The 27481-nt window shown below is 68.8% G+C and overlaps 3 protein-coding genes across 9 annotated transcripts in view; 2 read left to right on the forward strand and 1 right to left on the reverse strand.

The window, feature by feature from the left end:
• The window catches only part of ARHGEF16 (Rho guanine nucleotide exchange factor 16), a 203003-nt gene extending 198369 nt beyond the window's left edge, over positions 1-4634 (forward strand). For all 3 annotated transcript variants that reach the window (XM_082687651.1, XM_082687650.1, XM_082687649.1), the window contains 6 exons: positions 259-351; positions 1380-1531; positions 1861-2052; positions 2941-3014; positions 3431-3532; positions 4031-4634. In XM_082687651.1, the coding sequence (XP_082543777.1) occupies positions 259-351; positions 1380-1531; positions 1861-2052; positions 2941-3014; positions 3431-3532; positions 4031-4170 (753 nt within the window). In that variant the 3' untranslated portion in view covers positions 4171-4634. The remainder of the gene's footprint in view (positions 1-258; positions 352-1379; positions 1532-1860; positions 2053-2940; positions 3015-3430; positions 3533-4030) is intronic.
• LOC309842827 (uncharacterized protein) lies at positions 4625-8971 on the forward strand. Its single transcript, XM_082687655.1, has 4 exons — positions 4625-4691; positions 5773-7573; positions 7754-7887; positions 8247-8971. Exons 1-2 carry the CDS (start codon positions 4668-4670, stop codon positions 6667-6669), a joined length of 921 nt encoding a protein of 306 aa, XP_082543781.1. The 5' UTR covers positions 4625-4667; the 3' UTR covers positions 6670-7573; positions 7754-7887; positions 8247-8971.
• Positions 8972-10203: 1232 nt separating this feature from the next.
• Positions 10204-27481, reverse strand: part of MEGF6 (multiple EGF like domains 6) — an 83104-nt gene continuing 65826 nt past the window's right edge. For 3 of the 5 annotated variants that reach the window (XM_082687632.1, XM_082687634.1, XM_082687635.1), the window contains 28 exons: positions 27087-27224; positions 26515-26634; positions 26081-26203; positions 25464-25649; positions 25110-25241; positions 24422-24550; positions 22939-23067; positions 22079-22213; positions 21868-22002; positions 19486-19611; positions 18921-19052; positions 18697-18825; positions 18454-18585; positions 17877-18005; positions 17650-17778; positions 17321-17449; positions 16800-16928; positions 16415-16543; positions 16054-16182; positions 15818-15946; positions 15466-15594; positions 14815-14943; positions 13759-13887; positions 13444-13572; positions 12996-13124; positions 12779-12907; positions 12144-12272; positions 10204-10845 (listed from right to left, as the gene is read on the reverse strand). In XM_082687632.1, coding sequence (XP_082543758.1) covers positions 10781-10845; positions 12144-12272; positions 12779-12907; positions 12996-13124; positions 13444-13572; positions 13759-13887; positions 14815-14943; positions 15466-15594; positions 15818-15946; positions 16054-16182; positions 16415-16543; positions 16800-16928; positions 17321-17449; positions 17650-17778; positions 17877-18005; positions 18454-18585; positions 18697-18825; positions 18921-19052; positions 19486-19611; positions 21868-22002; positions 22079-22213; positions 22939-23067; positions 24422-24550; positions 25110-25241; positions 25464-25649; positions 26081-26203; positions 26515-26634; positions 27087-27224 — 3617 coding nt within the window. In that variant the 3' untranslated portion in view covers positions 10204-10780. The remainder of the gene's footprint in view (positions 10846-12143; positions 12273-12778; positions 12908-12995; positions 13125-13443; positions 13573-13758; positions 13888-14814; positions 14944-15465; positions 15595-15817; positions 15947-16053; positions 16183-16414; positions 16544-16799; positions 16929-17320; positions 17450-17649; positions 17779-17876; positions 18006-18453; positions 18586-18696; positions 18826-18920; positions 19053-19485; positions 19612-21867; positions 22003-22078; positions 22214-22938; positions 23068-24421; positions 24551-25109; positions 25242-25463; positions 25650-26080; positions 26204-26514; positions 26635-27086; positions 27225-27481) is intronic. The other 2 variants (XM_082687633.1, XM_082687636.1) reach the window with 2 other exon arrangements.

A 27481-nucleotide genomic window follows, 5' to 3' on the forward strand; every position in this document is an offset into this window, starting at 1 on the left:
GGAGGGCTTCCGCACCGTCCATCTCGGGCTTTTCACGGGGCTGATGGGGAAACCGAGGCCCAGAGGGAGAAGGGCTCGCACGTGGTTGGGGAGCCCGTCATGGGGGTGGCAGCGAAGACGGCCCGGGCGTGGGCTGGAGAGCCGTGGGCTGGGAGCCATGGGCGGGGAGCCGTGGGCTGGGGAGCCGTGGGCCGGGGAGCCGTGGGCGGCGGGGAGTCGGGCCCCAGCCCACAGCAGCGCCCGCCTCTGGCCCCGCAGCTGGTACAGCAGTGCAACGAGGGCGCCCGCAGGATGGAGCGCACCGAGCAGATGTACGAGCTGCACGCGCGGCTGGACTTCGGCCGGGTCAAGGTAGGGGCTTCCTCCCCTCCTGAGCCGGCTCCCGGGAGTGCAGGGGCACAGCCCCGGGCCCTGCCTCAACGGCCCCTCGACGGGGCCTCAGTTTCCCACCAGAGTCTCCCCTGTGGCTCCCGGTCCCCTGGCGGCAGTCGTCCCGCCTGGGCCTAGGGGGGCGTACCGGTCTGTCTGGCCTGTGCTCCCCCACCCGGGGCCGTCTGGGGGCAGCTGCCTGAAGAGGGGTGGCAGCGGGGCGGGCAGCCGGTGGGCCGGAGGGCTTGCCCCGGGCCAGGGCTCCCCGCAGCGCTGAGAATGGGGTCAGGGACGGGGTCAGGCCCCGTTCCGGTCGTGGGCCTCCCTCAGTTCTGGGGACGGGCCTAGACAGCCTGCAGGCGGGGCCCAAGCTGTTGTCCCCACCGAGCAAGGCCCTGCTGCGTCCCAGGCCACGGGCCTCCTGCCTCTGCGGGCGGCAGCCGTGGGGGCGGGGGCGGGGCTGTCCGGCAGCAGGTGACCAGCCGACACACAGACGCTTCCCCACGGGAGCCCCTCTGCAGGAGCTGGCCTGGAGGCGGCTCTCTGGGCCGGGCTCTGCTGTCCTCCACCACGCTGGGCTGCTGACCTCCGGGGCTGCCTGGAGGGCCGGAGCTCCGGGGCGGCGGGTGCTGTGGGCAGGACAGGAGGCCCCCGCGTGTTGGAGGCAGGGCACGGAGGCCTGGAGAGGGGTGTGAGGGTGTGTGGACGCTTCCCCACAATGGCTTTTGCTTCCCACTTGGAGAGAGCGTTCCGCAGGGGCCTGGCCGGAGGCAGGACGGGCCTGTCCTGGCTGAGGGCGGGATCGGGGCCGGGACCTGGCACAGAGCAGCTGTCCCATTGGTGCCTGTCGCCCCACTGAATAGCCCTTTGTGTGAGGTGAGGCCCCATCGCCCTGCCTTCCGCAGTCCAGCCCGAGAGGCCGAGAGGCCGGTCCCCAGTCCTTGCAGGCAGGGACCCCCGCCGCGCCGGCCCCACCCCAGCAGCGGCGCCTGTCCGGCTCCTCCTTCCAGTCCCTCCCGCTGATCTCCGCCTCCCGCTGGCTGCTGAAGCGTGGGGAGCTCTCCGTGGTAGAAGAAACCAGGCTTTTCCGAAAACTGGCCAGCCGGCCCACATGCTACCTGTTTCTGTTCAACGACGTTCTGGTGGTCACCAAGAAGAAGAGGTGAGCCACCGTGGTGCCGGGCTGTGTGGCCCTGCCATCGGGCCCGGGGAGCCGCCCCTGACCTCAGAGTTGGAGTCCCCGCCCAGCCCGGCCTGTCCCTGGCAGCGGCCTGCATCCCCCGACGTGTGGGGTGGCCAGACGCCTCTCGTGGCCCGCAGACCAGGGTTTGCCGGCCCAGATGAGAGAGCACACGGCCCGTGTTTTCTGGGGGGTGGTTCTCAGGCACGTCCCGCTGACGGTGTGCCCCCAGCTGGGTAGGGGCCCCAGGCTGCCCACAGACACCCCCCTCCCCCGCCGCTGCAGCTGGCCGCCCGCCTGTCTTCCCACAGCGAGGACAGCTTCATGGTTCAGGACTATGCCCAGGTGGACCACATCCGGGTCCAGAAGATGGAGCCCTCTGACCCCGGCCTGCTGGGCGGCGGCGGCACCCGCAGCTCCTCGGTGCCACACCCCTTCCAGGTGACCCTGCTGCACAACAGCGAGGGCCTCCAGGAGAAGATCCTGCTGTCCTCCGACTCTGCGTGAGTCCGGGGAGGGCTCCTGGGAGCAGGGGTTCGTGCCGTCGAGTTCTCGGGCACCTGCTGTGAACCCGGCCCTGCGTCGGAGGCCAGGGCAGCCTCGTTCTCCCAGAGTTCACACAGGGGGAGGGGGCACGCCAGCCAGACGAGCAGCTGCACCGTCAGGCGTGTCCGGGGGCACCCACGGAGCAGGAAAGCAAGGCAGGGAAGGGAGCACCTGGTGGGGCAGCCTGACTGGCACAATGCCATGGGGGGGGGCAGGGAGCCTGGCAGAGGCACGGCTGTGCAAAGGCCCTGAGGCAGGAGGCCTCTGCTGAGAACCAGGCTGGGCTGGAGCCCAGGTGCCGGTAGTGAGGTGGGGGGTAGTGAGGTCAGAACTGTCTGGAAGGGGGGTGGACAGCACACGGAGACGCCAGCACCACAGGCACTCAGCAGATGAGGGAGGCAGGGACGGGGCTGGCTTGGTCTCCATGCCCCCTCCAGATGGGAGGCTGAGGCGGGAGGTTTAAAGCCTTAAACTGGCACGGGACAGTGGGCTTGGGGCCCAGCACCAGCAGACGGTGTGGCCCGGGCGGTGGGGGTGAGGCTGTCGCCTGCCTCCGGGACGCTGGGCAGGTAGGACTCAGGGTCAGCCTGCCTGCCCTCCCTTTTGCCCCGTGACGCCCTCCACGTGGCCCCTCGGTGGTTTGTGAGGGTCAGGAGAGGGCGCCCAGGCAGCATGAGCCTTCGTGGCCACTGCCCATCACACCTTGAGGGCTTTGTGGGCACGCTCAAGGAACCCTTGGCTGTGCCACCCCCATGTCTCCACGGTGCCGCACTGCGGGCGGGACGTGTGAAGCCAGACGTGTGAAGCCCCAGGCTGGGCGTCACCCAACCCCGCTCCAACTGCAGGAGTGACCGGGCCCGGTGGATCACGGCGCTCACGCACGGGGAGAGGCAGGGGCAGGGCCCCACCAACAAAGGAGGTAAGCGCCTGTTCCACGCTGAGCCGCGTACGTGTGGGTGCTTGTACGCACCCAGCTCTGTCCCAGGGCCTTCCTGTTCTGTGCGGGGAGAGCAGGCTGCCCGGCGCCCAGGGACTGGAGCTGACTGAGGCCACAGTGCCCATTGACCTGTCACCCTGGCTCCAGCCCTGCCCCTTAGAAGCCGGGTCCCCCTCTGCTGGCGCTGGTGCTTTGGCTCTGAAAGCAGGAGCAGCCTGTCCTGTGGCCTCTGGAGGGAAGCAGCCGTGTGTCCGGGGCCCCCCAGGCCCCACCGAGACCGGGCCTCGAGGGATGCGTTAGGAGCAGAGCCCTGCCCGCCCTGGGGCAGCAGAGCCCCTGGCCTTGGCCCTCCTGGGGACAGCTTTGTCGCTGACACCCGCTCCCTCCTGCCCCCGCAGACCTGCCCCAGGTGGAGATCACCAAGGCCTACTTGGCCAGGCAGGCGGACGAGATCACGCTGCAGCAGGCCGACGTGGTCCTGGTCCTGGAGCAGGAGGACGGTGAGCGCAGCGGCTGCGCCTGGGTGGTGGCCGGATGGAGGTGGGGAGGTGGGGTGGACCCCAGAGTGAGAGTCCGTCCGCGCCCCCACGAGGGTCCGGAGCACGCCAGGTGCGGGCAGCTGACCCTGAGCCGGGCCCCGCAGACGCGGTTTCTGCACGGCTCTCCCGGGGCCTGGCCCGATCCGGAGCCCTTCAGCCCCTCCCTCCAGGGCCTCTTCAAAGGTCCCTGAGTCACAGGATCAGAACCAGCTTCTCTGCTGCTCTGTCCTCAGCAGGAGGAGGGGGGCTGTGCTCCTCCAGGGGGCCCCGAAGCTGGCCGGGGCGCGCTCAGCTGCTGACGCCAGGGTCCAGGCGGAGCAGCGGCTGGAGGGCCCGGGACCCGGGACCAGGCCCTGCCGGAGGAGCGGGGGGGCTGCTCTGCTCTGCTCTGCAGGAGGCCTGGCCCTGCAGTCTCCAGGAACCCGGACCTGCCCTCACCTGCCCCATGTCTGTGTTCAGGCTGGGTCTACGGCGAGCGGCTGAGGGACGGGGAGACGGGCTGGTTCCCCGAGGACTTCGCCCGAAGCATCACCAGCCGCGTGGCCGTGGAGGGCAACGTGCGTCGGATGGAGCGTCTGCGGGTGGAGACGGACGTGTAGCCCGCTCGCCGCGGCGCCGTGGTCGAGCTCTGCTTCTAGACGGCTCCAGCAGCGGCCGGGCGTGGGGGCGGGGAGGGGGTGCTTGTCCCAGTAAGTGGAGCGGTCTGGGTCTTCACGAGTCTCCATGCTGGATCCAGACTCCTCCTGGGGGGAAGGTCAGGCCTGCCGCCGGCCCCAGGGACCGGCCTCCCAGCCAGCTCTCGGGCCTCAGCCGCCTGACACCCCCCACCCCCGGCGGAGCCCCCTGGAGCCCCAGGGAGGGGCCCTGCCCTTCCCCCAGCGCCCTGAGGCTGTGTTGGACGTGGGCTCAGCTCTCTCCGTTGTCCCTGTGTGGGACAGACGGCCTGGGTGTCCGGGCACCCCAGTTTCGGGGAGGAGGTCCTGCCTGAGGGAGGTGACCCCGCGGGGACAGTGCGGAGATGCTGAGGTTTTCACAGACATTAAAGATTTCTTCAACGCCTGGATCTCCCTTGGCAACCTGACCAGGAGAATGCCGGATGAGCCCCTGTGGAAGCCCCAAGGTGCCGAGGGCCTGGCTCCCAGGTGTGGCACCTGGGGTGGGTTCTGGGGCCTCGGGAGAACCCCTTGTTCGTGGTCCCCCCTGCTCCTCTGTGGCCTCGGCCTGACTGTCCACATGAAGGGTGCGGGGCACGGCCGGGGACTCCTGATCCCCTTCCCCACACAGTCCCTTGCAGGGCTCAGCCTGGCCAGTGGGACTGGGGACCCTGCTGGTATGTCCCCCAGTCCCCACCTCCCTCAGCCATCTGCTCCCCTTGGCATGCACGTGCGGGTGGGGAGGGCAGGCCGGCCTGGGCTCGGGGCTGCTAGGCCAGGCAGGAAGGCGGGGTCACGTCCTGCCCGTCCTGCGATGGGTCTGCCCCGGTCCAGGGCCACACGGCGGGGGCTCCGGGCATTAGGAGGATCTGCCCGGTCTGAAGCCAGGAGCCAGGAGCGCGGCGCCCCATCTCCTGCGGGCAGTGGGAGATGGGGAGCCAGCCCTCTGCCCTGCCCGGGCCTCCTGGGGACAGAGCTGGTGGGAGGCCCAAGTGCAGAGGAGGAGGCGGTGCTGCCCTGAGCCCTGCCGAAGGAATCCGGGAGGAGAAGGAATTCGGCACCTGGGGTGGGGGTGGGGGTGGGCAGCGCCTCCCCACTGACCTCGGAGGGGACGTCCGTGGCCTCAGGCAGTCGGAAGGGCCCAGCGGAGGTCAAAGCCCCGCAGCCCTGGGCGGGGACTCTGCATGGTGGGGGATGGGACAGGTCAGGTTGCAGGGCAGGCGGCAGGACGGGGCTTCTCTGGAGGCGCCCCAGGAGCTCCTCCCACTCCCTGTCCGGCAGGCGGGGGCGAGGGGGTCACCAGGACAGGGCACGGGCGCGCAGCCGTGTGTGTGCCCGAGAGGAGCGGGGTGGCCCGCCTGCTGGCTCTCACCGTGGACCCCCTGCCTACAGCCGACCTCGGGCCTGGGGCATGTTCAGTGAATGGGGCAGGGAGGGTTTGCACGGCTCTAGACCCCACGCCCCCCCCGTAACGTCCTGACCTGCCGCCAGGACCCAGCCTTGGGTCTTCGTCTGCAGAGTGGCTGACGCCTCCTCTACCCTCTCAAGCAGGAAGAATGCTCAGCTGGGGCGGAGAGAACCGGGGTGCTTGGGGTGCAGGGAGGGCAGAGCCGTCCAGCGCAGGACACACACCCTTCAAAGAGGGATCAGGAAGCACAGGGCCCGGCGGCTTCCATCTGGCGGAGCCAAGGCAGGTGGACGGTGAAGAGAGGAAAGGCGGGGCTTCCCGCAGCACCAGGGCCCACTCGGTACCCCGAGGGCCTCTGCTCAGCCTGGGGCCCCTTACTGGAGGCAGAGCAGGCCAGCCTGGACCCTGGCCCTTCCCAGGCAGGGCCTGCTCTGACCTTAAGACCTCAGGCCTTAAAGGATGCCTCCAACCCCTTCATCCCACCACCCCCAGACACCAGGCGTCCTGGAGAGAACCCTGCCACACCTGCTGGGCTGGGCAGGGGTCTCCAGAGGCCTCTAGCCCGGCCCCTCCCCCCAGCCAGCTGCACAGCCCCGTTTGTTGCAGGCGGGGAAACAGGCCCCAAGAGGCTCTGCCCACTGCGGAGTGGGCGGCCATCAGGGCTTCCTAGGGCGTCAGCCAACCGGGAGCGAACAGACACCACGCTGTCCCGGCCCCCCCACTTGCTGCTAGGACCACGCCACAACATTCTGGGGCCTCTGCAGGGAGGACCCACTTCCCTCGAGGGCCTGGGTGGCTGGCAGGCCCAGGCCCGAACGGCATCTGGTGCCCACAGCGGCACCCCAGCAGTGCCTGGGGCTCCCCATGCTCACACCACGACGAGCGCCCCCAGACCCACTGACCTTTGCCCCTTAGGCGTGCAGGTCGGTGTCTCCATCCAGACCTTCAGGGGCCCTGGGAGTCCGTGGCCTCCGCACACTGTATCGTCACCCCTGGTTACTGCCACCTGTCCTGAGACCAGCCCCGGCCCGTGTTAGGACACCCCTACCCCCGTCCCCCAGCCGTCACGACCTGCCGGCCCCTCGCAGGGCGCGCTCGGGCCTGGGGTCGCACCAGATCAGGGGCCCTCCACCCCTGGCAGCGTTCGGGGCTTCATGTGTCCTTTTGTCTGATAAACCGCGGGCACGGATGGGTCTTGCTGCCGTGTTGAAGGATGTCGTGGGTTCGACGCGCTTCCTGGGACGGCCACGCTTTCCACCCCGCTCACACCTAGTCCTGCTCCTTCGTCTGCCGGCCCTTCTGCGTCCTGGGCCCCCGGGCAGGGTTCTCTTCCCCACAGCCTCACATCCTAGTTTCTAGCTCTCACCCAGTGGGGCTTGGGGAGCACCGCTGGGAGGGACAGGAGGGCAGGGGTGGGACAGATGCTGGCGTCTAGTCTCCCTCCCGGCGAAGCTGTTCACTCTTTCGACAGCATTTACAGGGCCCTACCCAGGCCCCATCCTTCCCGGGGCGTCCAGCTCGGACCAAGTGGGGCCCCATCTCCTAGGCCTCGTTCTCCCAGCAGAAGGACAGAGCTGGGGGCTCCTGGGTCAGCGCCAGGAAGGTGGACAGCGCAGGCAGGAGAAGGCCAGGCCCGGGGGAGCAGGGGGGTGTGTGGGGCGGGTGCAGCTGGCCCGCGTGCCTTGGCTCACGGAGACTTGAGCCCTGGTTTCTGCACCAGACTCGCAAGAGGATCTTGGCGCGTGACCATCATCAACAAAGCTCCTGGGTGTACCCACCCCGACTTCCAAGACTTTATGACCCGAAGAGATGCTGAACTCTGCAGAATGCTCCAGCCGCTTCCATCCGACCGCCCTCCGACTTCTTTCCCAAATACGTCACGCGTGTTGTGACGTTAGAGTGTCCGGGCGTTTGAGTCAAGTGCGATCCCTACTGGGTCAAGTTGGTATTATTTTTTAAAACACGTTTGAGTCGGGGGGGGGGGGCGCCTGGGGGGCTCGGTTAAGCATCCGACTTGATTTCGGCTCAGGCTGTGACCTCGGGGTGACGAGATGGAGCCGCGAGTCGGGCTCTGCGCTCAGCGGGGGTCTGCTTGGCCTTCTCCTGGCCCCCCCCTCGCAGACCCGTCCTTGAGAAGTACGTATCTGCGTGACCAGAACCGAGGATAAGGACTTCTGTGTGGGCCTCGCCCGTCTGTATCTCCTTGGGCGGTCCCCCGGTTTTACAGCCGGGCTCCACCGGCCTCCCAAAACGAGGCGAGGCGCGTTTCCTCTCTCTAGAGATTTGGTAACAACTCCCGTGGCTGGAAAGCGAGGCACGCCCGCCCACACCGGCCGCCACCTCGGGGCGACGGGCTCCCCTTCCTAGTGCCGTTTACTTGCTCTTGGTCTGTTCAAGTTTTGTTTTTTTATTTCTACCAACACCAATCCTGGCATTTCGTATTTTCCCTCAAAACTCACCATTTTAAAACAAATTCCAGGTTCCTAGTACACGGTCACTCAGTGTGTTTGCGTCTCCCTCGGGCACGTCTGTGTTAAATCCTCCTGCTGTGTCTTCTCTGTTCAGAGAACTCGTGGGTCTTGCTAGTTCTTTCCTTCCTCCCTCTTCTCCACAGGAACCCGGGTTTGTTCAGTGCAGCGGGTCCCCCCGTGTGACGGCGACGGCGACACACAGACGGGAGTTCTGTGCGCGGAACTGCACGAACACACGGCCGTGAGCCTGACCGTGCCCCCGAGCGCAAAAGCTTACTAGGCTTCTCTCGCGGCCCGTGGCCTGTCTGCCTGACCTAGTTATTGGGTTTCTCAGAACACCTCGGCCTCCCCAGCTGGCACGGTCTCTAAGCGGCTCCGGCCTTGGTCCTGGGAATTCCGAGCCGCCGCTGTCCCGAGCGGACGTCCGCACACGGATCCCCAGGTTCACCTGAAACGCCGGAGCTGTGCATTTACCTCGTATGCGTCTACGTCCAGCCTTCTGGGGCCTCTTTCACCGTTAAAACACCGTCGAGCAGGGTCTAAGACCACCCCGGGACCTGGGTTCTGACCAAAGCTTGTCCCCATGCATGGGCTGTGCGGATCTCCTTTCTCAGCCTACTGGTGCTCCCTCCCACCTTCCGCCCCAGCGAGGACAGGCCACAGTGGGCCAGCATTCCTGCAGGGAGCAGGGCTGTCTGCCTGGGAGGCGGATGCGCCCAGGGGCCCTTCCCCTGCCCCCACGCCCGGGGTCTGTCACATCCCTCCCCAGCAGGGAGGGACCCAGCACGCTCCCCCGCCCCTGCTCCGAGCCTCTGTGGTCAGGCACGGGGAAAGTTTCACTCTCCTTTGCCCCCAGCGGACGCGGGGGTGTGTCCTTTGCCCCCAGCGGACGCGGGGGTGTGTCCTTTGCCCCCAGCGGACACGGGGATGTGTCGCGCCACCTGCTGTGTTTCCTGCTGTCCCTCCTGGCAGGCGTCCTCCGGCCGGCCAGGGTTTCAGCTCCGGCTCCCGAGGTCAGCCCCCCGGGAGTAACCCTGGCTTTGTTTTTCAGACTCTCGGACAGCACACACTTTCGAGTTCCAGAAATTTTTCTTTTGGTGCTTTGAGAACAGAATGTCACTGTCCTGGTTTCCAGAGTTTCGAGTCTGACATGCAGGTTTCTGTTCTTTCCTGAGCCTCTTAGGACCCCTCCTTGCTGGTCATTTCCTTAAAGTTCCTTCCATTGTGGCTTTCTTACTCCAGTTCTGCACACCCAGTGCTTCTGTCTGAGATCACTCCTCCTGTGTTTGCTCCCCACACGTTTCTCTTCGTGCCCTAGAGCCTCACCGGAGGAGGCTAACGCCTCCCCTCCCCTCCCCCACTCCCATTAACCTTCCTCTCTGGCTTCCTCTTCTCCCAGCACCCCTGCTGCCTCCCGGCGGAGCACCCAGATGGCAGAACCCGCTGTCCAGCCGCCGGGCTGCCTCCCCACTGCTCCTCCCAGAACGGCTTCTCCCTGTGTGGTCACCAGCCTGGCACCCTGGCACCTCCGGGAGTGTTCATTCCACTTACTGGAGAGCCTGGACACAGCCCACTGACATTTTCATGGACGGGCAGTTCCCTAGTTGGTTAAGGAGACCGACCGGCCGCTAGAACCCCCTCATTTTGCTCCACCAGACCCTCTGCCTTGAGGATAACCCCTAGCTGGGCTGGTGCTGGGGGGGGCGCAGGGGGCTACAGCTCAGACCCTAAGTGCCCGGTGTGGCCATCTGGGTCCAACCCAGTCCACTGGCCGCCCGCCCCCGGGATGCTCATCACCCCCCTCTGCTGTACCCTCCCTGAAGACATGTCGTCAGCCCTGCCCTCGGCCAGCCTCCTCCCCGCGGGGCCACGCTCCCACACACAGACCAGCTCCGCGTGCCCCCCAAGAGCACCGGGAACCTGGACAGACCCCAGGCCTCCTTATGCCCACCCCACCCCCAGGGAGGAGCAGGGACCAGATGGGGCAGGGGGCGGGTGCTGTGGTGCCTCCCTGGTCTGGAGGAGGTTCCTGTCCCAACACACTCCTGTGGGCGCACTGGGAGGGCCGCACACTGAGCCCAAAGCAACAACGGCACAGGCCACAAGGAAGCAGCGGCTTCTTTCTTGGGTTTCTGGGTTGCACATGTACCGGAGCTCGTGCCCAGCGATCCCACGGGGCCCCAAAGTCCCACAGCAGGGTTTCCTGGGGCAGGCAGGGACGGGCAGCATTCCAGGGCCCAGGGGTGTAGCGGGTGTGGTCAGCCGCCCATAAATACATCTCCATAAATACACTCCACCTACGAGGGCAGGTGACCGGGCTGAGCACAGCAGTCCCAGGGCCTAGCACCAGAAGAACCTGCCCGGAGCGCAGGGACCCCTCTCTGCACCTGCACCTGCCCTCAGTCCCCGCCCAGCGTGCGGAGCGGGTAGCAGGGAGGCAGCGGGGAGGGCTTCCCCAGCTTCTGCGGCCAGCGCGGCTGTGTGGCTGTGCAGCCGGAGGCCGGGCCCACCGCCTGGACTCCCTGGAGCTGGGCCAGGCAGGGCCTCCCTCTCCTTGCCCAGCGAGAGGCTGCAGGGTCGGGCAGCCTGGGCTGAGTCCTGGCCGGCCCACAGGCGCCCCTCGTCAGTCGTCGCCAAGGGGCCTGGAAGATGGGCCTGCTTGGGGGCTGTCTCTGAGCTAGTGCTTCTCGGCGCCACTGCTGAGCCCCGGTGCTGGCCGGCGAGACGCCGGCTGTGCGGCCGCTGTAGAGACAGAGGAGAAGGTCAGCGCCGTGGCAGGTGGAAACTCTCGCAGCTGCTGGAGCTCCGGGCTCACACCTCCCGTGTCCCCTCCTGCCCGGGCAGCCCGGCCCCTCCTCCCTCCCCGGCCTCCGCCCCATCTGTGAGGTCCAGGTTGTGGCTGCCCGCTGCCCCGCGGGGCCCGAGCTGTGTGCTAGTGCGCAGTCCTCATCCGTCCTCTGGCCCCGTCTGCTGGTCACAGGCCAGTGATACCCCCAAACGCAGGCCTGCAGGGTCCTCCCCAGCGAAGCCCATGCCCTGCTCACGCCTACGCCAACAGCGGGGCTCCTCCCTCCCCAGAGGAAAGCTCCCAGAGCCCCCAGCCCAGCAGCACGGCGGGGGCTCTACAAGAAGCCGGCCAGTCCACTCCAGGGCAGGGGGCAGGGCCCAGGACTGCAAGGCAGCACAGCCCTGCCTCTCCTCCTTCCCACTGGCCTGAAGGGTGACAACCAGGGCCCAGACCCCAGCTACATGTCTGGTAGCCAGGACAGCACGGGGGCCCGCCATGCAGTACCACGGCTGACCACCAGGTGCCGCCGTGGGGACGCTCTGTCCACAGCCGCTGCCCTGCCTGCTGGCCTCCACCTCCGGCCACCCCAGGGCTAACAGCCAGGCCGGGCTGCCAGGCTCAAAAACACGCATATACAACATCCACCCCGCAGATGGGGTTCCCCACGCCCCGCCTGGCTGCTGGCTTCCCCTGTCTACACAGCCCGTCCCCGAGGGCCTGGACGCCACCCTCCCAGCACACATCTCCTCTCCCTTCGGTGGCCTGGGCGAGCTGACTGGGAGCTCCAGGGGCACCCCGAGTTCTGCTTGCAGACGCATGTTCCCCCGGGGGCTGTGGGGGCCAAAAGGCCAAGCCGCTGTCACGGCGCCCCCCCCCCCCGACGGCCCGGGGCTGGCGCGAGAGCCGGTGGGCACCAGTGTGCACACACACAGGCCTCAGCACGCAGACTGGAGCCCACGGGTGCACGGGCTCACACACACACAGGGCAAGGCGGGGAGGGGGTGGGGGACTGGGTTGGTGCCCGGCTACACTGGACTGTCCGGCCCAGCCCACGGGGGCAGTAGAACCCTGCCCTGAGGTCCGGCGCAGTGTCCCCGCCCCTGAGGAGCCGAGCACACCCGCGGGGACGGCCGCGTTCTCGCCAGCTGGCCTGGCCGCTCAGCTCGGCGTGTGGGGAGGAGGGACGGGTTCTCGCCGTGGCGGGGCTGGGGAGCCGGTGGTCTTCCCGCCCCCCCTCGGGAGCCTGACTCACCTTGCTGGCAGGTGGGCCCCACGTAGCCGTCTGCACAGTGGCACCACCCGGTGACGGGGTCACAGGCCACCCCAGCCCCACAGCTGCAGTGCAGGACGCAGCCGGGTCCGAAGAAGCCCGCTGCGCAGTCTACAGGCGGGAGGGAGGGGTAGACGGGCCTCAGGGCCATCCTGCCTGCTCCGGCCAGGGCACCCCAGGCCCCCTGTGGAGGGCTGGAGGAAGCAGAGGCCTCTCGGGCCTCACTCTTCCTGCCCTGTGTGAGCTCCCACACGGGAAAGCGCCGGGTCCTGGGCACCGGCCCAGCCCAGGGCTGACAACGTGGGCCGGGCCATCAGGGATGCCCCAGGTCAAGGCGAGCACGCCATGGCAAGGTCAGGGGCGCAGCCCGCCGCAGACAGGCCCTTCTATGTCCAAGCAGGCTGGCAGGTCAGGAGGCTCCTTCCCACCTCACGGGGCTCCCATTCCGGCCACAGAGCAGGGTGAGCCCTTGACATCCCGGAGCAGGAGCCCCACGCTGGGCACCCCGTACAGAAGAGTGGGACTGGCGCCGGAGGGCAGGGGCCCCCTGCACAAGCAATGTCCTCCACCAGCAGAGACCCGCGCCCGTGCCCTGCCAAGTGGGACCCCAGACTCACCGAGGTCACAGGCGGCCCCTGTGCGCCCTGGGGGACACAGGCACTGGCCGGTAACGGGGTCACAGGGTGCCCCTGCCTTGCAGTCACAGCGCTGGTGGCAGCCCTCTCCAAAAGAGCCTGGTTCACACCCTGGTGGGGGGCAGTGGACTCAGCGTTGCTTCCTGTCCCCTCCCCAACACGGCAAGGCCAGGGGAGCACACGGGACACGGACACTCACCCTTCTCGCAGAGCTGGCCGGAGGCGCCGGCAGGGCAGACACACTGACCGCTGACAGGGTGACAAGGGGCCCCATGCTGACACGCACACACGGCCCGGCAGCCGGCCCCGTGGAAGCCGGGGGGACAGGCTGAAGGACACCGCAGTTAGAGCCCTGACCTCAGTCCGCCCCCGGTGAGCGAAGGTCCTGGTTCACGGCCCGTCCCGCCCTTTCTCCCTCCTGGGCGTGCATCCCGCCCATCAAGTCTGGGGCTCCAGTGGGAGGTTCACCTGCTCTCAGGGACCCTGAGCCAGAGGAGTCCCACGGGGAGTGGAGCCCGGCCTTATCTCATGGGCTGCCACCGGCAGGGGAAGGGACAGCGGCCCTCGCTATGGAAGCCCACCCGGGCCCCGATCTCCCACGCAGGACGAGCAGCCACAGGGGCCGGGGTCGCCACCCCAGGACTCACAGTGCTGGCAGGCCTGGCCGTAGAAGCCGGGGCCGCAGCGGCAGGTGCCCGTGGCCGGTTCGCACGTGCCGTTGTTCTGGCAAGAGCACTCCAGGCGGCAGGCGGCACCGTAGCGACCAGGAGGGCAGGCTGAGGAGAGAGCTCGCAGGTCGGTCTCCCGCAGCGGAGGAGCAGGGGACCCGGGGGCGGTCCCCGGGCACTAGCCGGACTCTCACGACCTCGGGGGTCTCACCCAGCCCCCACAGCGGCCCCGTGCTCTCCTCGGGGATCCAGAGCCGGCCGCCTCCCCGACCGGGGCTCGGTCCACCCACTCACCCAGCTCGCAGTGTGGCCCCGTCCAGCCCAGGCCGCAGGAGCAGCTGCCGTCGGCCGCGTGGCACCGGCCACCATTCCTGCAGGCGCACACGCCCTCACAGCTCACGCCGAACCGGTTCTGAGGGCAGCCTGGGGGCAGAAGTCGGGCACCACTCAGAGCTCCGGGACTGGACACACTCCGGGGACATGTCCCCACCACCTTCACTCCACAAACACTTGCTGGGGCAGGTCTCCGCCCACGCACGCCGGGGAGCGGACGGCAGCCGTGTCTTGCCACTCACCCCTCCTCTCCGCAAATGCCAGGCCCGGCTGAGCACCGAGGAGGGGCGGGGAGTGTCTGTCTAGCTGGCAGAAGCTGGTCAGGGCAGCCTTCCTGGAGGTGGTGGCCTCCGCACAGGCCCATCCTCCAGGCTGAGGAGGCCAGGCTGCTGGGCTCTCCAGATGACCCCCATCATAATCTGGCCCACAGCTGCTGTAGGTCCCCGGACGTGAGGACACAGCCCGGCTGCACCAGGCCTGAGTGATTAGAACTCTGCTGCCACAGGCTAAGACCTAGGGGGTCAGTGGGAGGGTCGTTGACCCCTTGATGAGGCCCCAAGGCTGGCAGAGTGCTCTGACCTACCAGGGACTGGGGGGTTGGAGCCAGGCCAAGGGGCCACGGGGCCATGGGGCCCAGGACTGCCATCACAGGTGGGAGCCCCATGACTGCTCCTTTCCGCCCCCACACCCTGTGCTCCAGGGCTCCCTCCTCCTGGGGTTCCCCGCCTCCAGGCCCAGCAGAAAGGACCAGCAGGACACTGTGCCACAGGGCTTGAGCCAGGCAGCTGGCCCCGTCCTCAGACAAAGCCGCTGGACCCTCCAGCTCAGAGGCTCTGGGTGGTCCATGTCCGGCCCCCACCAGTGGCTCGACAGGATCAGCGGAGGCAGCTGGCCACATGCACCCCCGGCTCGAGGACCCGGATCTCCCCTGGGAACCGACGGCTTCTCCCCGTCAGCCCCACCGAGGGCTGATGCCTCGGCATCTGTGAGAGATAGGCAGGCAGAGCGGGCGCTCACCGTGCTCACAGTGGACGCCAGTCCTCCCGGGGGGACAGGAGCAGCTGCCGGTCACCGGGTCACACACTGCTCCCTGCCCGCACCGGCACACGTGGGCACAGCCAGGACCGAAGCGGCCCTGTGGACAGCCTGCCGGGAGGAAAGAGGCCGGTGGCCAGCCCTGCCGGCTCCCCTTCTCTGTGCCACGGCACCCAGAGACAGGATGGGCTGCAGGGACGTCCCCTGCCCCTGCCCCTGCCCACCCTGGCATCTCCCCTCCCTCCGCAGCTCGGCTGGAGGCCAGGCCAGCTCTGCAGGGACAGTGAGTCCCTGTTGCCCCCAACCCACTCCCGCCCACCCAGCCAATTTCCCAAACCCGTGGGAAGTCCCCACGACTCAGGGAAGGGTGCTGTCCTCGGCGGGAGGCCCAGCTGGCCTCCGTCTGCACAGAAGTCCACAAGCCCCCGTGGGGTGTGGGGAGGAGGAACCAGAGCCGGCCGGCAGAGACACTGAGGTCACAGGGACACCCTCCACCTCAGCCCAGCCTGGGGCCAAGCACAGTGGGAGAATCCAGAAGACAGACGGTCAGCGGGCCGTCCTTCCCCGCAGCTGGCTGGGCCCCCACCCCCGAGGCCCAGGAAACAGCCACATCCTCCCTCCCCAGCCACTCACGCAGGCTGCAGTCTGCCCCCAGGAAGCCGGCAGGACAGAGGCAGGCCCCGGTGGCTGCGTCACAGAAGGCCCCGTCCGGACACCCACAGCGCTCCTCACAGCCAGGCCCAAACCGCCCCGGGGGGCACCCTGCAGGGACAGGGGCAGGTGCCAGAAGCTGGGGGCCAGGCCTGGCGCCCTGGCCTCCCATCCCCAGCCCTGGGATGAGCAGCCCCTCCCGAGGACAGCCCAGCAGGCACTTCCGTCCACAGCTCTCCCCGGAGGGGTGTGGGCTGGGGTCCGTCCTGGTCCCGTGTGGAGGGCTCGGGTGCAGCGTGACCAGCGGCTCTGCCCCCCGGGTGGGGTCACCTACCCTGCTCACAGCCGGGCCCCGTGGAGCCTGGCGGGCAGCGACACTCCCCAGTGACGTGGTGGCAGGCGGTGTCGGGCGGGCACCGGCAGCGCTGGGCACAGGCCTCTCCGAACCAGCCACGCGGACAGGCTGCAGGAAGCCAGTGCAGGGGTGGTGGGGAGCCCTGGGGCAGCCGGAGAGATCCCCATGCCAAGAACTGTCCCACCCAAGGGTGCCAGCGGGGCCCAGGGCCTCACCGTTCTCGCACCCCGAGCCTCTCCATCCCGGGGGGCAGAGGCAGGCCCCCGTCACGTGGTGGCAGGGGGCCCCCCGCCGGCAGGCACAGCGTTCCTCACAGCGCGCCCCAAACGTGCCCTCAGCGCAGGCTGCGGTGGGCGAGACGAGGCAGAGGCTCCCAGGGTGTGAGGAGAGCCAGACGCCCCCACCCCTCCCGCAGGGGACCCCCGGGGGCTCGGACGGCAGCCCCTGCTCCCACTTGCCAAGAGACCACCTCACGGGGCCCTCCACCCCGGAGCGAAGCTGAGGCCACCCACTGACGGGACCAGTGGGTCCTCCTGGGCGCCCCCTGCACCCCAGCCCCTGATGCGGCCCACTCACGGCTCTGACACTTGTCCCCGGTCCAGCCGGCGGGGCAGAGGCAGTGGCCCGAGCGCCCGTCACAGACGCCGCCGTTGAGACACCCGCAACTGTGCTCGCAGCCGGCTCCAAAGCGCCCCGGGGAGCACTCTGTGGGGCACGGTACCCCGGAGTGTCCTGCGCCGCCGGGGCCCAGGAGACCCCACCCAAGCCATGCCTCCTGCACCCAGAGCCTTGGGCCCCTGTCCTTGAAGAGGAGAGGGGCCTGGGGGAGGGTCACAGCGCAGACCTGCCCGCAGAAAGCCCCCCCATGCCCCCAAAGAGTAGAGGCTGAGCCAGCGCACTTCGGGACGGACACCCCGGCCCTCCCCGCATCCCCCTCCTCCTCGGCCCTTCCCAGGCTCACCCTGCTCGCAGGCCAGCCCGGCCCAGCCCTCGGGGCATGTGCAGTGGCCTGAGACAGGGTCACAGGTGCCCCCGTGCTGGCAGAGACAGGTGTGCTGACAGTCGTTGCCGTAGGAGCCCGTGGGACAGGCTGCGGGAAGAGGGGAGACACTCACAGCAAGCAGCCCGGCCCGGCCCGGCCTGGCGGGCTCCACACCTCGCCCCCATCAAGAGGCAGCCCCGGAGGTCCTGCACCTTCCGGTCCCCCCAAAACCCAGCACCAGACTTCACGGGGAGGACCTCTCCCAGGGCTGCCGCTAAGACGACGCACCCCAGGCCACCCTGGGCCCATCAACCCCGCCCTGGGGAGCTCGGCACCTGCCTGCCCTCCCCCACATCGTGCCCCATGGGGGCGCAACAAGCCCCGGCCCCCCTGCCCACCACTCCTGCCAAGTCTCCTGTCCTGCAGCATCCCACGCCCATGTGACCCTGTGTGACCCACGGTGGGGAGGGGTGGTGTTCCTGGGGTGGGGGTGGGCTTACGCTCCAGGCAGGTGGGGCCCATCCAGCCAGGACCGCAGCGGCACTGTCCGTGGATGGGGTCACAGGATGCCCCGTTGAAGCAGGAGCAGGTCTGGCTGCAGTTGGGCCCATAGGTGGGGGCAGGGCAGGCTGCAGGAGGAACAGGACCGTCAGGGGCCGGAGGGGCTGCGCAGACCTGGGGCAGCTGGGCAGGCCTCCCTTCCTCTGGCCTGGGCACCCCTCAGCATGACCAACGGCGTCTCTAAGTGGCCACCTGGCAGCTGTAGACACCCAGGAGGAGGCCCTGGCCTGTCTCCTGGAGCCCCCGGGGCCGCCTGGACCTCACGCACCCTGCGCACAGCGGGGGCCCCAGCGGCCGGCAGGGCAGAGGCAGGAGCCGCTCACAGAGTCACAGGGGGCCCCGGCGGCACAGTCACAGATGCCGCGGCAGTCCAGGCCGAAGAAGCCCGCCGGGCAGGCTGCGGAGAGTGGGGAGCGGAGGGGCGGGGGCGGCTGTGATGGGCCACGTCCAAGGCGGCGGGGTCCGCCCTCCACCCAGGCTCACGCCCCAGCTCACCGCGTTCACAGAAGGTTCCCCTCCAGCCGGCCAAGCAGGTGCACGCCCCGCTGACGTGGTCACAGGCTGCCCCGTGCTCACACTGGCACTGCCGCCCACAGCCCGGCCCAAAGTGGCCCTGGGGACACCCTGAGACAGGCAGCACCCGCCCACTGTCAGCCAGAGTGGGGGAGACCCACTGAGACGCGCCTGCACCTCTGTCATCCCGGCTGGGGGCGGGGACCGTGGGGCACTCTCCTCCGACCCGGGGAGGTAGGAGCCCCAGGCATGGCCTCTGGAGCTGCCCCAGCCTGGGGGGCGGTGGGGGACACACGCAGAAGGTCATGGCCCTCGGTCCTCCCCTCCTCCAGGTGCCAGGTCCCCGCTCTCCCTGCCTGACGCTCCAGGTGACCTCACAGACCAGGGTAGGCTGCGGGGCCGGGGCAGCCTGGGCCCAACAGGACACGGGGAGCTGAGGGAGCTGAGGGGGCGAGGCCCTCCGCCTGTCCCGCAGACAGACGGGCAGGACCAGAGCCCCTGGGGAGCGCGTGGGCGTGCGTGCACGTGGGGCGGCGGCTGTGGGCGGCCCAGGACTCACGCTGCTCGCACCGCGGGCCTGTGTAGCCGGCCTCACACACACACAGGCCACTGACCGCGTCGCAGCTCCCGTGGCCTGGGTCGCAGTCGCAGCGCTGGCTGCAGTCGGGTCCCCAGTGCCCGCCGTCACAGGCTGCAACAGAGCGCCGGTCAGCCCGCACAGGCCCGGCCGAGCGCAGGCACCACAGCCAGGCCCGCCACAGAACCCCCTCTGGCCCCCAACCCTGAGCCCTGGGCCGCCCACCTCTCTGGCAGCTGAGGCCGGTCCATCCGGGGGCACAGCTGCAACGTCCCGTCGTCGGGTGACAGTACCCATCGTTGGCACAGGAGCATCTCATCTGGCAGCCGGGCCCGAACCAGCCTGCTGGGCACGCTGTGGGCCGGGGGCAGGGGAGGGGTAGGCTCAGCTGGGGCGGCGGGGGCACAGGGTCGGGGCTACGTACTGTGGGTCGGGGGACCCATACTCACGGTCCTGGCAGCGACTGCCCGTGTAACCGGGGGGACACAGGCAGGCTCCGGTCCCGGGCTCACACGCGGCGCCGTGCTCACACGCTGGACAGATCTCCTGACAGCCGAGCCCCCAGCGCCCCTCCGGACAGTCTAGACGCACCCCCCCCCCAGCCAGTCAGTACCCCCTAGGGCCTCGCTGGCCCCGTCTGACTTGGCTGCTGACCCTGCACCACGGCCCAGGAGAGGGGGAACAACAGGTCATGGGAACCCCCAACCCCTCGCTGGGCTGTGGGCCACACAGCACCACCCCCAGAAGAGGAGCCTCTGTCCCAGGACGGGCGGTGGGCAAGCAGCCTGGAGGCAAACCACAGGCCCAGGGAGACCAGGCTGGCAACGCATGGACAGGTTCCTGGTGCTCCCAGGTCAACGCAGACCCAAGGGTGGTTCAGCGTGGGCTCTCAGCCGCTAAGGACAGGCCTGGGGTCTGCAGGCTGCAGGATCCCCCAAACAGGGCCCAGGGCTGGGAGCCCCCCAGACTTGCGGGCACATGGAAGGGAGATCACAGGACACCACGGCCACTCACCTGCCCCACAGTCGTCCCCCGTCTTCCCTGGGGGGCACAGACACTGCCCCGTGACCCGGTCACAGGGTGCCCCCCCACAGGAGCAGGAGCCCGAGCAGTTCACACCAAATGTCCCCCCCGGGCACTCTGCAGGAAGGGACAGGAAGGGCCTCAGACACCCCCTTGTGGAGCCCCCCCCCTGCCCCAGCAGGGCTGATAGGCTCAGCCAGGGTCCCCCGGGGGGCCACGGGATCTCAGGAGCAGGCAGAGCCTGGGGCACGCAGGCAGGGAGGGGCCTGCTTAGGCTGGCCGTGCATGGAGAAGGGGGAGCAGGATGGACTCTGTGGGCACCCAGCCCCCCGCAGGGCACCCTGCATCAAGCTGGGAGCAGCTCCGCCCTCTGTGCTCCCCCACCCAGCCGAGGACAGTCTGTCCCCATCTCAGATCCCCAGAGAGCGTGGGGTGGGGTGAGGTGGGGGTCTGCAGACACCACTCTGCCCCCAGCTGTGGCCCTATCCCAGCAGGACGGCGGCTGCCATGGGAGCCAGGCACGTTCAGAGGGTGTGGAGGACCTGGAGGCCTGAGCCCCCTCCTCTTCTGCCCAGCAGAGGGGCAGTGAGACCCTGGGGAAGAGTGGCGACCAAGGAAAGAGGGCCTCTGAGAAGGACTGGCCCAGGGGCTCTGTGCCCACAGTAGGGCTGCCTCGAAGCACGTGGGGGCCCGGAGCCTCTCACCTCCCTGTGGGGACAGGCAGAGCCCCGCCCGCCCACTGCGCTAGAAGCCCGACCACCCTGCACACAGCCTGCCCCACGGGGAAACCTGGGCAGCCCTGCCCAGGAAGGCGGGTGCAGCCCCTGGAGGGAGCTGCTGTGATCAGAGCCCCCAGAATCAAAACAGCCTTGGGAGAGAGGACCGCTGCAGTCCCGGCCCCGAGACCTTCCGCAGGCGCCCGAGGGAGCTCAGGGAGCGTGATGACGTAGGACACAGTCTGCTGAACCCGGTCCTGCGGGCCTGTGGCCTGCAGGCACCTGGTCACTCCCCGCCGCGCACGGGCCCATCTGCAGGACTGGAGCGGGGCACACGGGGTTCCCACACAGCGGGGACCGGGGAGCAGGAGGCCCCGTGGCAGAGGCTGAAGCCGTCCTGTCTGGCCCTGGGGAGCCTGGCAGACAGGCACTTGGGATGGTAAATCTTCCCAGGCCCAACAGCAGCGGGGGCCATCATTTCTACAAAAACACGCGTGGCCTTTCCTGCGGGGTGTCCCTGGGGCACGGAAAACTGTCAGAGGGAAGAGGAAAACTGGAGAAGGCAAAGCAGCCCGGAAGGCACCTGCATGCCCTCGGCTGACGGGGCCGGGGCTGCTGCGGAGGGTCGGGGAGGGACGGCGCGTCTCCAGGGAGAGCGCCCTGTGGGCTGCCGGGGGCACGGGAGCCCGTGGCTCGCGTGACCAGTGCTCCACTGAGTGTCCACGGGGGTGCGGGGAAGGCCTAGAGTCAGAGGCCCGGGTGGGGAGCCCGTGACTCGCCAGAGCCACGGGGACAGGAGGACAGCCGCTAAAGGGAGACAGGCACCACCGGGCCCCTTGGGGTGCACATCGGGCTGGCGGGTCCAGGCCGGGTTCCCAGCAGCCCCCACCTGCCCCTCCTGGACCCCTGGGACCCGAGAGCCCTGCACAGGGTCATCACTGTGGTCTCCAGGACGCCCACTCCAGAGGACGTGGCCTGGCTGCAGAGGGAGATGTTGACCCCCCAGCTCAGGCTGGGTCCCCAGGGTCCCCTCCTTGTTCCCCAGAGGGGACAGACCATGCTAGGGGGAGGTCAAGCCAGCCCCCCGCGTGCTTACACACGGTCCCCCTCCAGCCGGGGCCAGCAGGGGCGGACAGCCCACGCACCAGGTGCCGCAGGAGGCCCCCAGCAGCCCACACCCTGTGAGTGGGGCCGGAGCCGCCCTGGGAGTAGGGCTGCCTGCGGTGTGGGAACCCGGGGCCTCCAGCCAGGCCCACCGCTCCGCACGCACACCCTGCAGCCCAGGCCAGCTCAGCCGTGTGGACGGCCCTCATCACGGGCCACACGCCGCGCTGTACCTCCAGCCCGAGCCTGCGCTCTAGCAGCTGCCCAGGTCCCACAGACTCAGGCCCACCAGGACAGGGAGCCAGCCCCCCCGGGGCGCAGCACACTGAGCACACTGTAGCTAACAAGTTGGGGGGGTAGGGAGGACACAACGTTGGAGGACGCGACCCCTTCCCTGGGCGCACAGACCATTCCTGCCCCAGCAGCCCAGACCACGGTCACAGGGACAGGCCAACCAGTGCAGTGACTGCTGCGCGACGAGGGTGGGGCCAGGTGGCCTGGCTGGCTCCCCGTCCTGGTCACAGCACTCCGGGGGCTGGGGCCAGCCACTGACCTTGATCACAGTCCTTCCCCTGGTAGCCGGCCGGACACGGCCTCCCGCACTGGCCACTGACGGGGTCGCAGGCCACACCCGGAGGACAGGTACACGCCTGGAGGCACCCAGGCCCAAAGAAGCCTGGCATACACTCTGCAGGGGGCGAGGAGAGAGGGGCCTGCAGGGTCAGCCAGCCCGGGGCCCCTCCACCCCGCACCCCTGCACTCACCGTCCTGACACCGCTCGCCCCGGAAGCCAGCCTTGCAGGAGCAGCTGCCGTCCCTGCGGTCACAGGCCAGCGTGTTCTGCTGCGCACACCGGCACTCCTCGGAGCAGCCGGGCCCGAAGGCCCACGGTGGACAGGCTGCGCCACAGAACCAAGACGGGGGCTGCCTACCTGTGTGCGTGAGCCCCTCCCGCGTTCCTGGGTCTCCAGCCCCCGAAAGCCAGAGAGGCACCGCCCGCCCCAGCCACTGGGACCACCGCGCTGGTTGCACAGACGAGAAACGGGGTCTCCACGCGGTCCAGGTCCTTGCCCTGGGTCCCGCCACTTCGCAGCCCGGAGACTCGGAATCCCCATCACCCCCATTTTAAATGATCCTTCTACGGAGCACCACACGGAGCCCCCAGACGATGTCTGCTCATCCCCAACTCCCCCGCAGCCCACCAGGGAGGGGTGACCCCTCCTGGGTAACCCCTGGAGATTCGGGGAGCCCCACTGGGCACCCCTTGCTGCCGGCAAACTCCAACAGCCAAGGTGAGCCCTGTCCCCAGAAGCTTCCGAGGGAGGTCTGCCCCTGCCCAAGCTCTCGCCGACCCCTTAACCCAGTTGTGGGACCAGGGGGCGACAGAAGGCCGGGGACCACGCCCTCCCAGGCACCCCGAAGGCCAGCAGAGTCCGGAGGACATGGCTCTGGGTCCCTGAGGCCCATGTCTCAGCCGGGGACCCCACTGAGCCCTGCTTTGCCCTCCGCAGAGGAGGGGTCCCTCCCCAGCCAGGGTGCAGGCAGCAAGGCACGGGAGCGTGCGGGCCTGCTGTGGCAGCACCGCCCCACCCCCAGAGACTGGCAGCCAGGGCAGGGGACTCACCCAGGTGGCAGAAGCGGCCGTAGAGTCCCGGGTCACAGAGGCAGGCCCCATAGAGGCGGTGGCAGCGGCCACGGTTGGCACAGTGGCACTTCTTGTGGCACTGCTTGCCATAGAAGCCCTTGGGGCAGCCTGCGGGAGGCACGGCCTCTTGAGTCCCACCTGGACATGTCCCACACCCGTGGAGATACTCCGAGGGGCCCCGTGCCCAACACAGGAGCTAGGAGGGGCCCAGGCCCCCTGGGCAGGGCCACCAGCGCCTGAGGACTCTGCATCCCAGACGGGGAGGGGCCCCGGGGGCAGACAAGGGCACCACGAGGACAGAGCAGACCCAAGATGAGCCATGCACATGGCCATCGGCCCTGGCTGGCCTGTCTCCCCAGCGTCTGTGGTCTGGAGGTTGGCCCAGGGCGTGAAGCCAAGCACATTCTTGAGCATACGCGTAGGAGATGCACAGAGACCTCACCCTGAAACCCTGTGTTCCACCCTACCTAGTGCATCCTGACGTCCACTTCTTGGTGGTCACCCAGCAAGCCCCCGGCCCCCAGAGAAGCCTCAACCGGCCAGCATCCCGGGACCAAGCCCAGGGGGCCCCAGGCTAGGAGAGGGCATCTGGATTTCCTTCCCGAAGCGCCTCCCTCGGGCTCAGTCCTGCCCCAGGCCTGCGTCCTGAAGGGCCACAGGGAGCTAGACAGTAACCCCGAAATACGTCCACGCCTAAGTCCCCAGAATCTGCTGGTGAGAACCCCCCGCCGGGTTACCCTAACCCATGAGCGTCCTTAAAAGAGGAAGGAGAAGAAACCGGATAGGGGAAGGCAGAGTCAGGGGCCAGAAGGACGCGGCCCCACACGTGCAGCTGCCCGTGCACGGCGGGCTTCCAAGGGAAGGGCAGGCATGCCGAGGAGCCGTGAGGTCTGACCGGAGCGGGGAGGAGGAGGGCCCCGCAAGGCTGCCACCCCGAAGCCCCAGGGATGAGTTCCAGGAACTGAAACAACCCCCTTGCTGAGCGGGAAGTTCTCAGCTCGTTGGCTACAGTCTCCACCAAAGTGGCCGAATTCTAAGGGTCTTAAAGCTAAAGCATCAGTCACCTGGGACCCTTGTGGGGACCCACAAATTCCTCCGAACACGCAGACACTTCACAGTTCGAGAGCACAGCAGGGTTGTCCCATGCAGCCATGGGCCCAGGCAAATCCCACCCAGCCGCCAAACAGCTCTACTTGAATGCTTCCAGGAACGGGGAGCTCACTACCTTGCAGGGAACCCCACGGCAGACGTGCTAGTCTGCCAAGTCCTCCCATGTGTTGCGGCTGGGCCCCAGGAAAAGCAAACAGAGAGAAGGCCACACCGCTCTCACCGCGTCGCTGCGTCCCCCTCCCGCTCCCTGAAGGCAGGCGGCCAGGAGAAAGCGGGCAGGCCGCTTGAGAGGGCGTGTCCCATCCCCTCCACCCCAGGGACATTCCAGGGTCCCAGGCAGGGCTGCACCCACCGTCCTCACAGCGGGCTCCACCAACCCCAGGAGGGCAGCGGCAGGCGCCCGTCGCGGGGTCGCAGGTCCCGCCGTTCAGGCAGCCGCAGGAGAAGCTACAGTTCTTCCCGAAGGTATCCGGAGGGCAAGCTGCGGGGGGCACAGCAAAGCACGAGGGTCATCAGCCTGCAGGACGACTCTGGTCCCAGCAGCCCCTCCGGGGACACTGAGACACGCTTCTGGGTGCGAGACGCCCAGCTCAGAAGCCCCCGCCCAGAGCCCCCCGCTGCAGCACGGGAGCCCCCCGCCCAGCCCCACCCCAGGCAGACATCCCTAATCGACGGCCACATCCTCTCCCCGACCTCCAGCACGTCCACCTTCTCAACGGGGCTCTCAGCAGGCAGAGCCCCGGAGACCGACCAGCACCGCATGCCTGGCCCGAAGTCACCCGACGGGCCTGTGAGAGCGGGTCTCACAGGCATGCCAGCTACTTTCCTGCCGAGCGGCCTGGGCGGTGGCTGCTGTACCCGGGACAGGAACGGGACCGGCCCGCCCACCCAGCTACTCTTCGCTGCCTCAGCTGCTGGTCTGCTTGCCCTGGACCATCCACGAGGGACAGCCCCCAGGCCCTGCCTGTCCCCAGGACCCTGCCCAGGGTGGCTGCCGCAGGTCCCACAGATCACGTCCACCCCCAGCCCCGTGGCCTCACTCTCATTACAGATGAGGCCGGTCCAGCCCTCGGGGCAGTCACAGCCGTCCAGGCCCGGGAGGCAGGTGCCTCCATTCTGACAGTCGTCACACGTGAGGCTGCAGTCCTGGCCAAAGGAGGCGTCCAGGCAGACTGGGGACAGACCAGGGAGGAGGGGCACGTCAGGGCCCAAGTCCAGCCAGACTGCTGCACGTGGCTGGGCAAAGCCAGCACCTTCTCTGAGCCTTGGTCAAATGAGACCACGCCCGGGCTCTTCCCCAAGCCCGAGACCATAGGGCAGGCAGCGGCCAGGCTGAGGGAGCGCGGGCCACGGTCCCTGAGAGCAGAAGCTGCACGGCTGCGCCCGCTTCTCACCAAACTTCTCCATCAGTGTGTGCTCGCCCCGGACCTCCGCCGCCACCGCCTCCTCCTCCTCCTCCTGGACCCCGACATAGTCATCTTGGAAGAGGGGAGGCCGTTCGTCCTGGAGCACGGCGACGTGTGGGAGGGGCCGTGCGAAGGGCAGCTGGCCGTCCAGGTCCACCTCGGGGATCTCCAGGGCTGGGAGGGGGCACAAAGGCCTCTTAGCACCTGCCACCCCCCTGTCCTCCTTGGTACCGGACCCTCCTGCCCCTCAGGGCCGGTGCCCAGAGGCGGCTCAGAGCCCGAGCCCCACCCCTTGTCTTGCCCCGCAGCCCTGCCGCACCCCTCCTCAGCACGGTGGCGAGGGAGCATCCCAGCTGCCCTCCTGAGGGACGGGGAGGTGGGGGTGCGGCAGCTCTCTTCCCCTTGGACACTGACCTCCGTCCCTTGTGTCACCTGCACAGGGCAGGAGCCGGACCACCCAGGAGCCCCCTGCTCTGCAGGATGCGGATGGCCAGCCCCTCCCCCACCCTGCTGCCCCAGGCTGGCCCCGCAGCAGGAGGGAAGAGGAGGGGCCCCCGGAGCAGGTGCTAGAGGTTGGGTGGCTCTGGGGAGGGGCTCAGACTCACGGGCACAGCCCCTGCGGTCCTCGTCCAGCCGGAAGCCGGCCGCACACGAGCACTGGAAGGAGCCCACCAGGTTGGTGCAATGGTGTTCACAGCCGCCGTGGCTGGACGCACACTCGTCCACGTCTGCGGACAAACCCGGGGCTGCGGGGGCCTATCCACTGGGGTCGGGGAAGCAGTGCTCTCCTACCCCGCCCCCACCTGCTGGACTGAGGCCACAGCCACTCCGGGAGGCCACCTCCACGGCCGCCCTCCTACACCCAGCATCAGGATGACGGCAGACACCAGCCAGCCTGCGCCCGATGGACCGGTGTGGGGGATGGGCACAGGCAGGTGGCAGGGCCCTGCAGAAGCGGGTGTCCAAGCAGGGCCCTGGGGCGGGGCACGGGCAGGGCCCCTCTCACCCCCCCAGCTCAGTGCCCCTCGTGCGCGCTTACCCTCACACCCGCAGCCATCGGCGCTGAGCCGGTAGCCGGCGTAGCAGCCACACTCATACCCGCCGGGACTGTTGGTACAGGCCTGCTGGCAGCACGGGGAGGCCACACAGTCGTCCACGTCTGCGGGACACACACCAGGGCCGTGGCACCTTCCCGCGTGCGTGCCCTCCCATGCCCACAGCACACAGGCCCCGCACACGCTGCCACGCATCCAGGCACCACCCTGGCCCCAGGGACACACGGGATGCACGCCGCGGCCCTGGGGCGGTCCTGCCAGCTGTGGGCGCCAGACTGGGGGCTGCACATGCTGGGGAGTCCGTCTCGCAGCCGCTACCCCCCCAGGAAGGACCCGCACAGCCTGCAGGGCTCCGGGCGCCACTGCCAGCAACTAGGGCATTCAGTGACCCGAGCCGACAGGGTGCGGGGCCAGCTGCTCAGCAGGGCCCACCCTCCGCCCAGCCTCCGGCAGAGCGAGGAGCACGGGAGGGGCCCAGCGGGAGCTGTGCAGTCACAGCATCACGCCGAGGCACGGCCCAGGGGCGGGGGGCTGCGGGCAGGACGCCGCCGCGCACCGATGCACGTCTTCTGGTCCTCGTCCAGCTCGTAACCGCGGGGGCAGGTGCACAGCGGCCCCGCACTGCTGTGGCTACAGCCGTGTGAGCAGCCCCCGTTCTCTGCCTCACAGCTGTTCACAATTTCCATCTCGATACCTGCCGGGAGACCCCCCAGCAGGGACGTGGGAAGGGGTCCTGCGATCCCCCCACAGTACCCCAAACCCGGCAGCCCCCAGGCCCATCCTAACAGGAAATGGGTGGCCCCCAGCTCCTGGGCTGGGAGGGTTCTGGAATGTTCCGTCCCAAACCCCACCCCCCTGCACATACCCCTGCTGCCCTGGGCCCACCTCAGCCCCCACACCCAGCACTGTCCCTAGATGACGGGAGAGCCCAGCCCCTTGGCCCAGCCCCAG

This window comes from Mustela nivalis, assembly GCF_964662115.1.
Source record: "Mustela nivalis genome assembly, chromosome: 10".
Taxonomy (NCBI): domain Eukaryota; kingdom Metazoa; phylum Chordata; class Mammalia; order Carnivora; family Mustelidae; genus Mustela; species Mustela nivalis.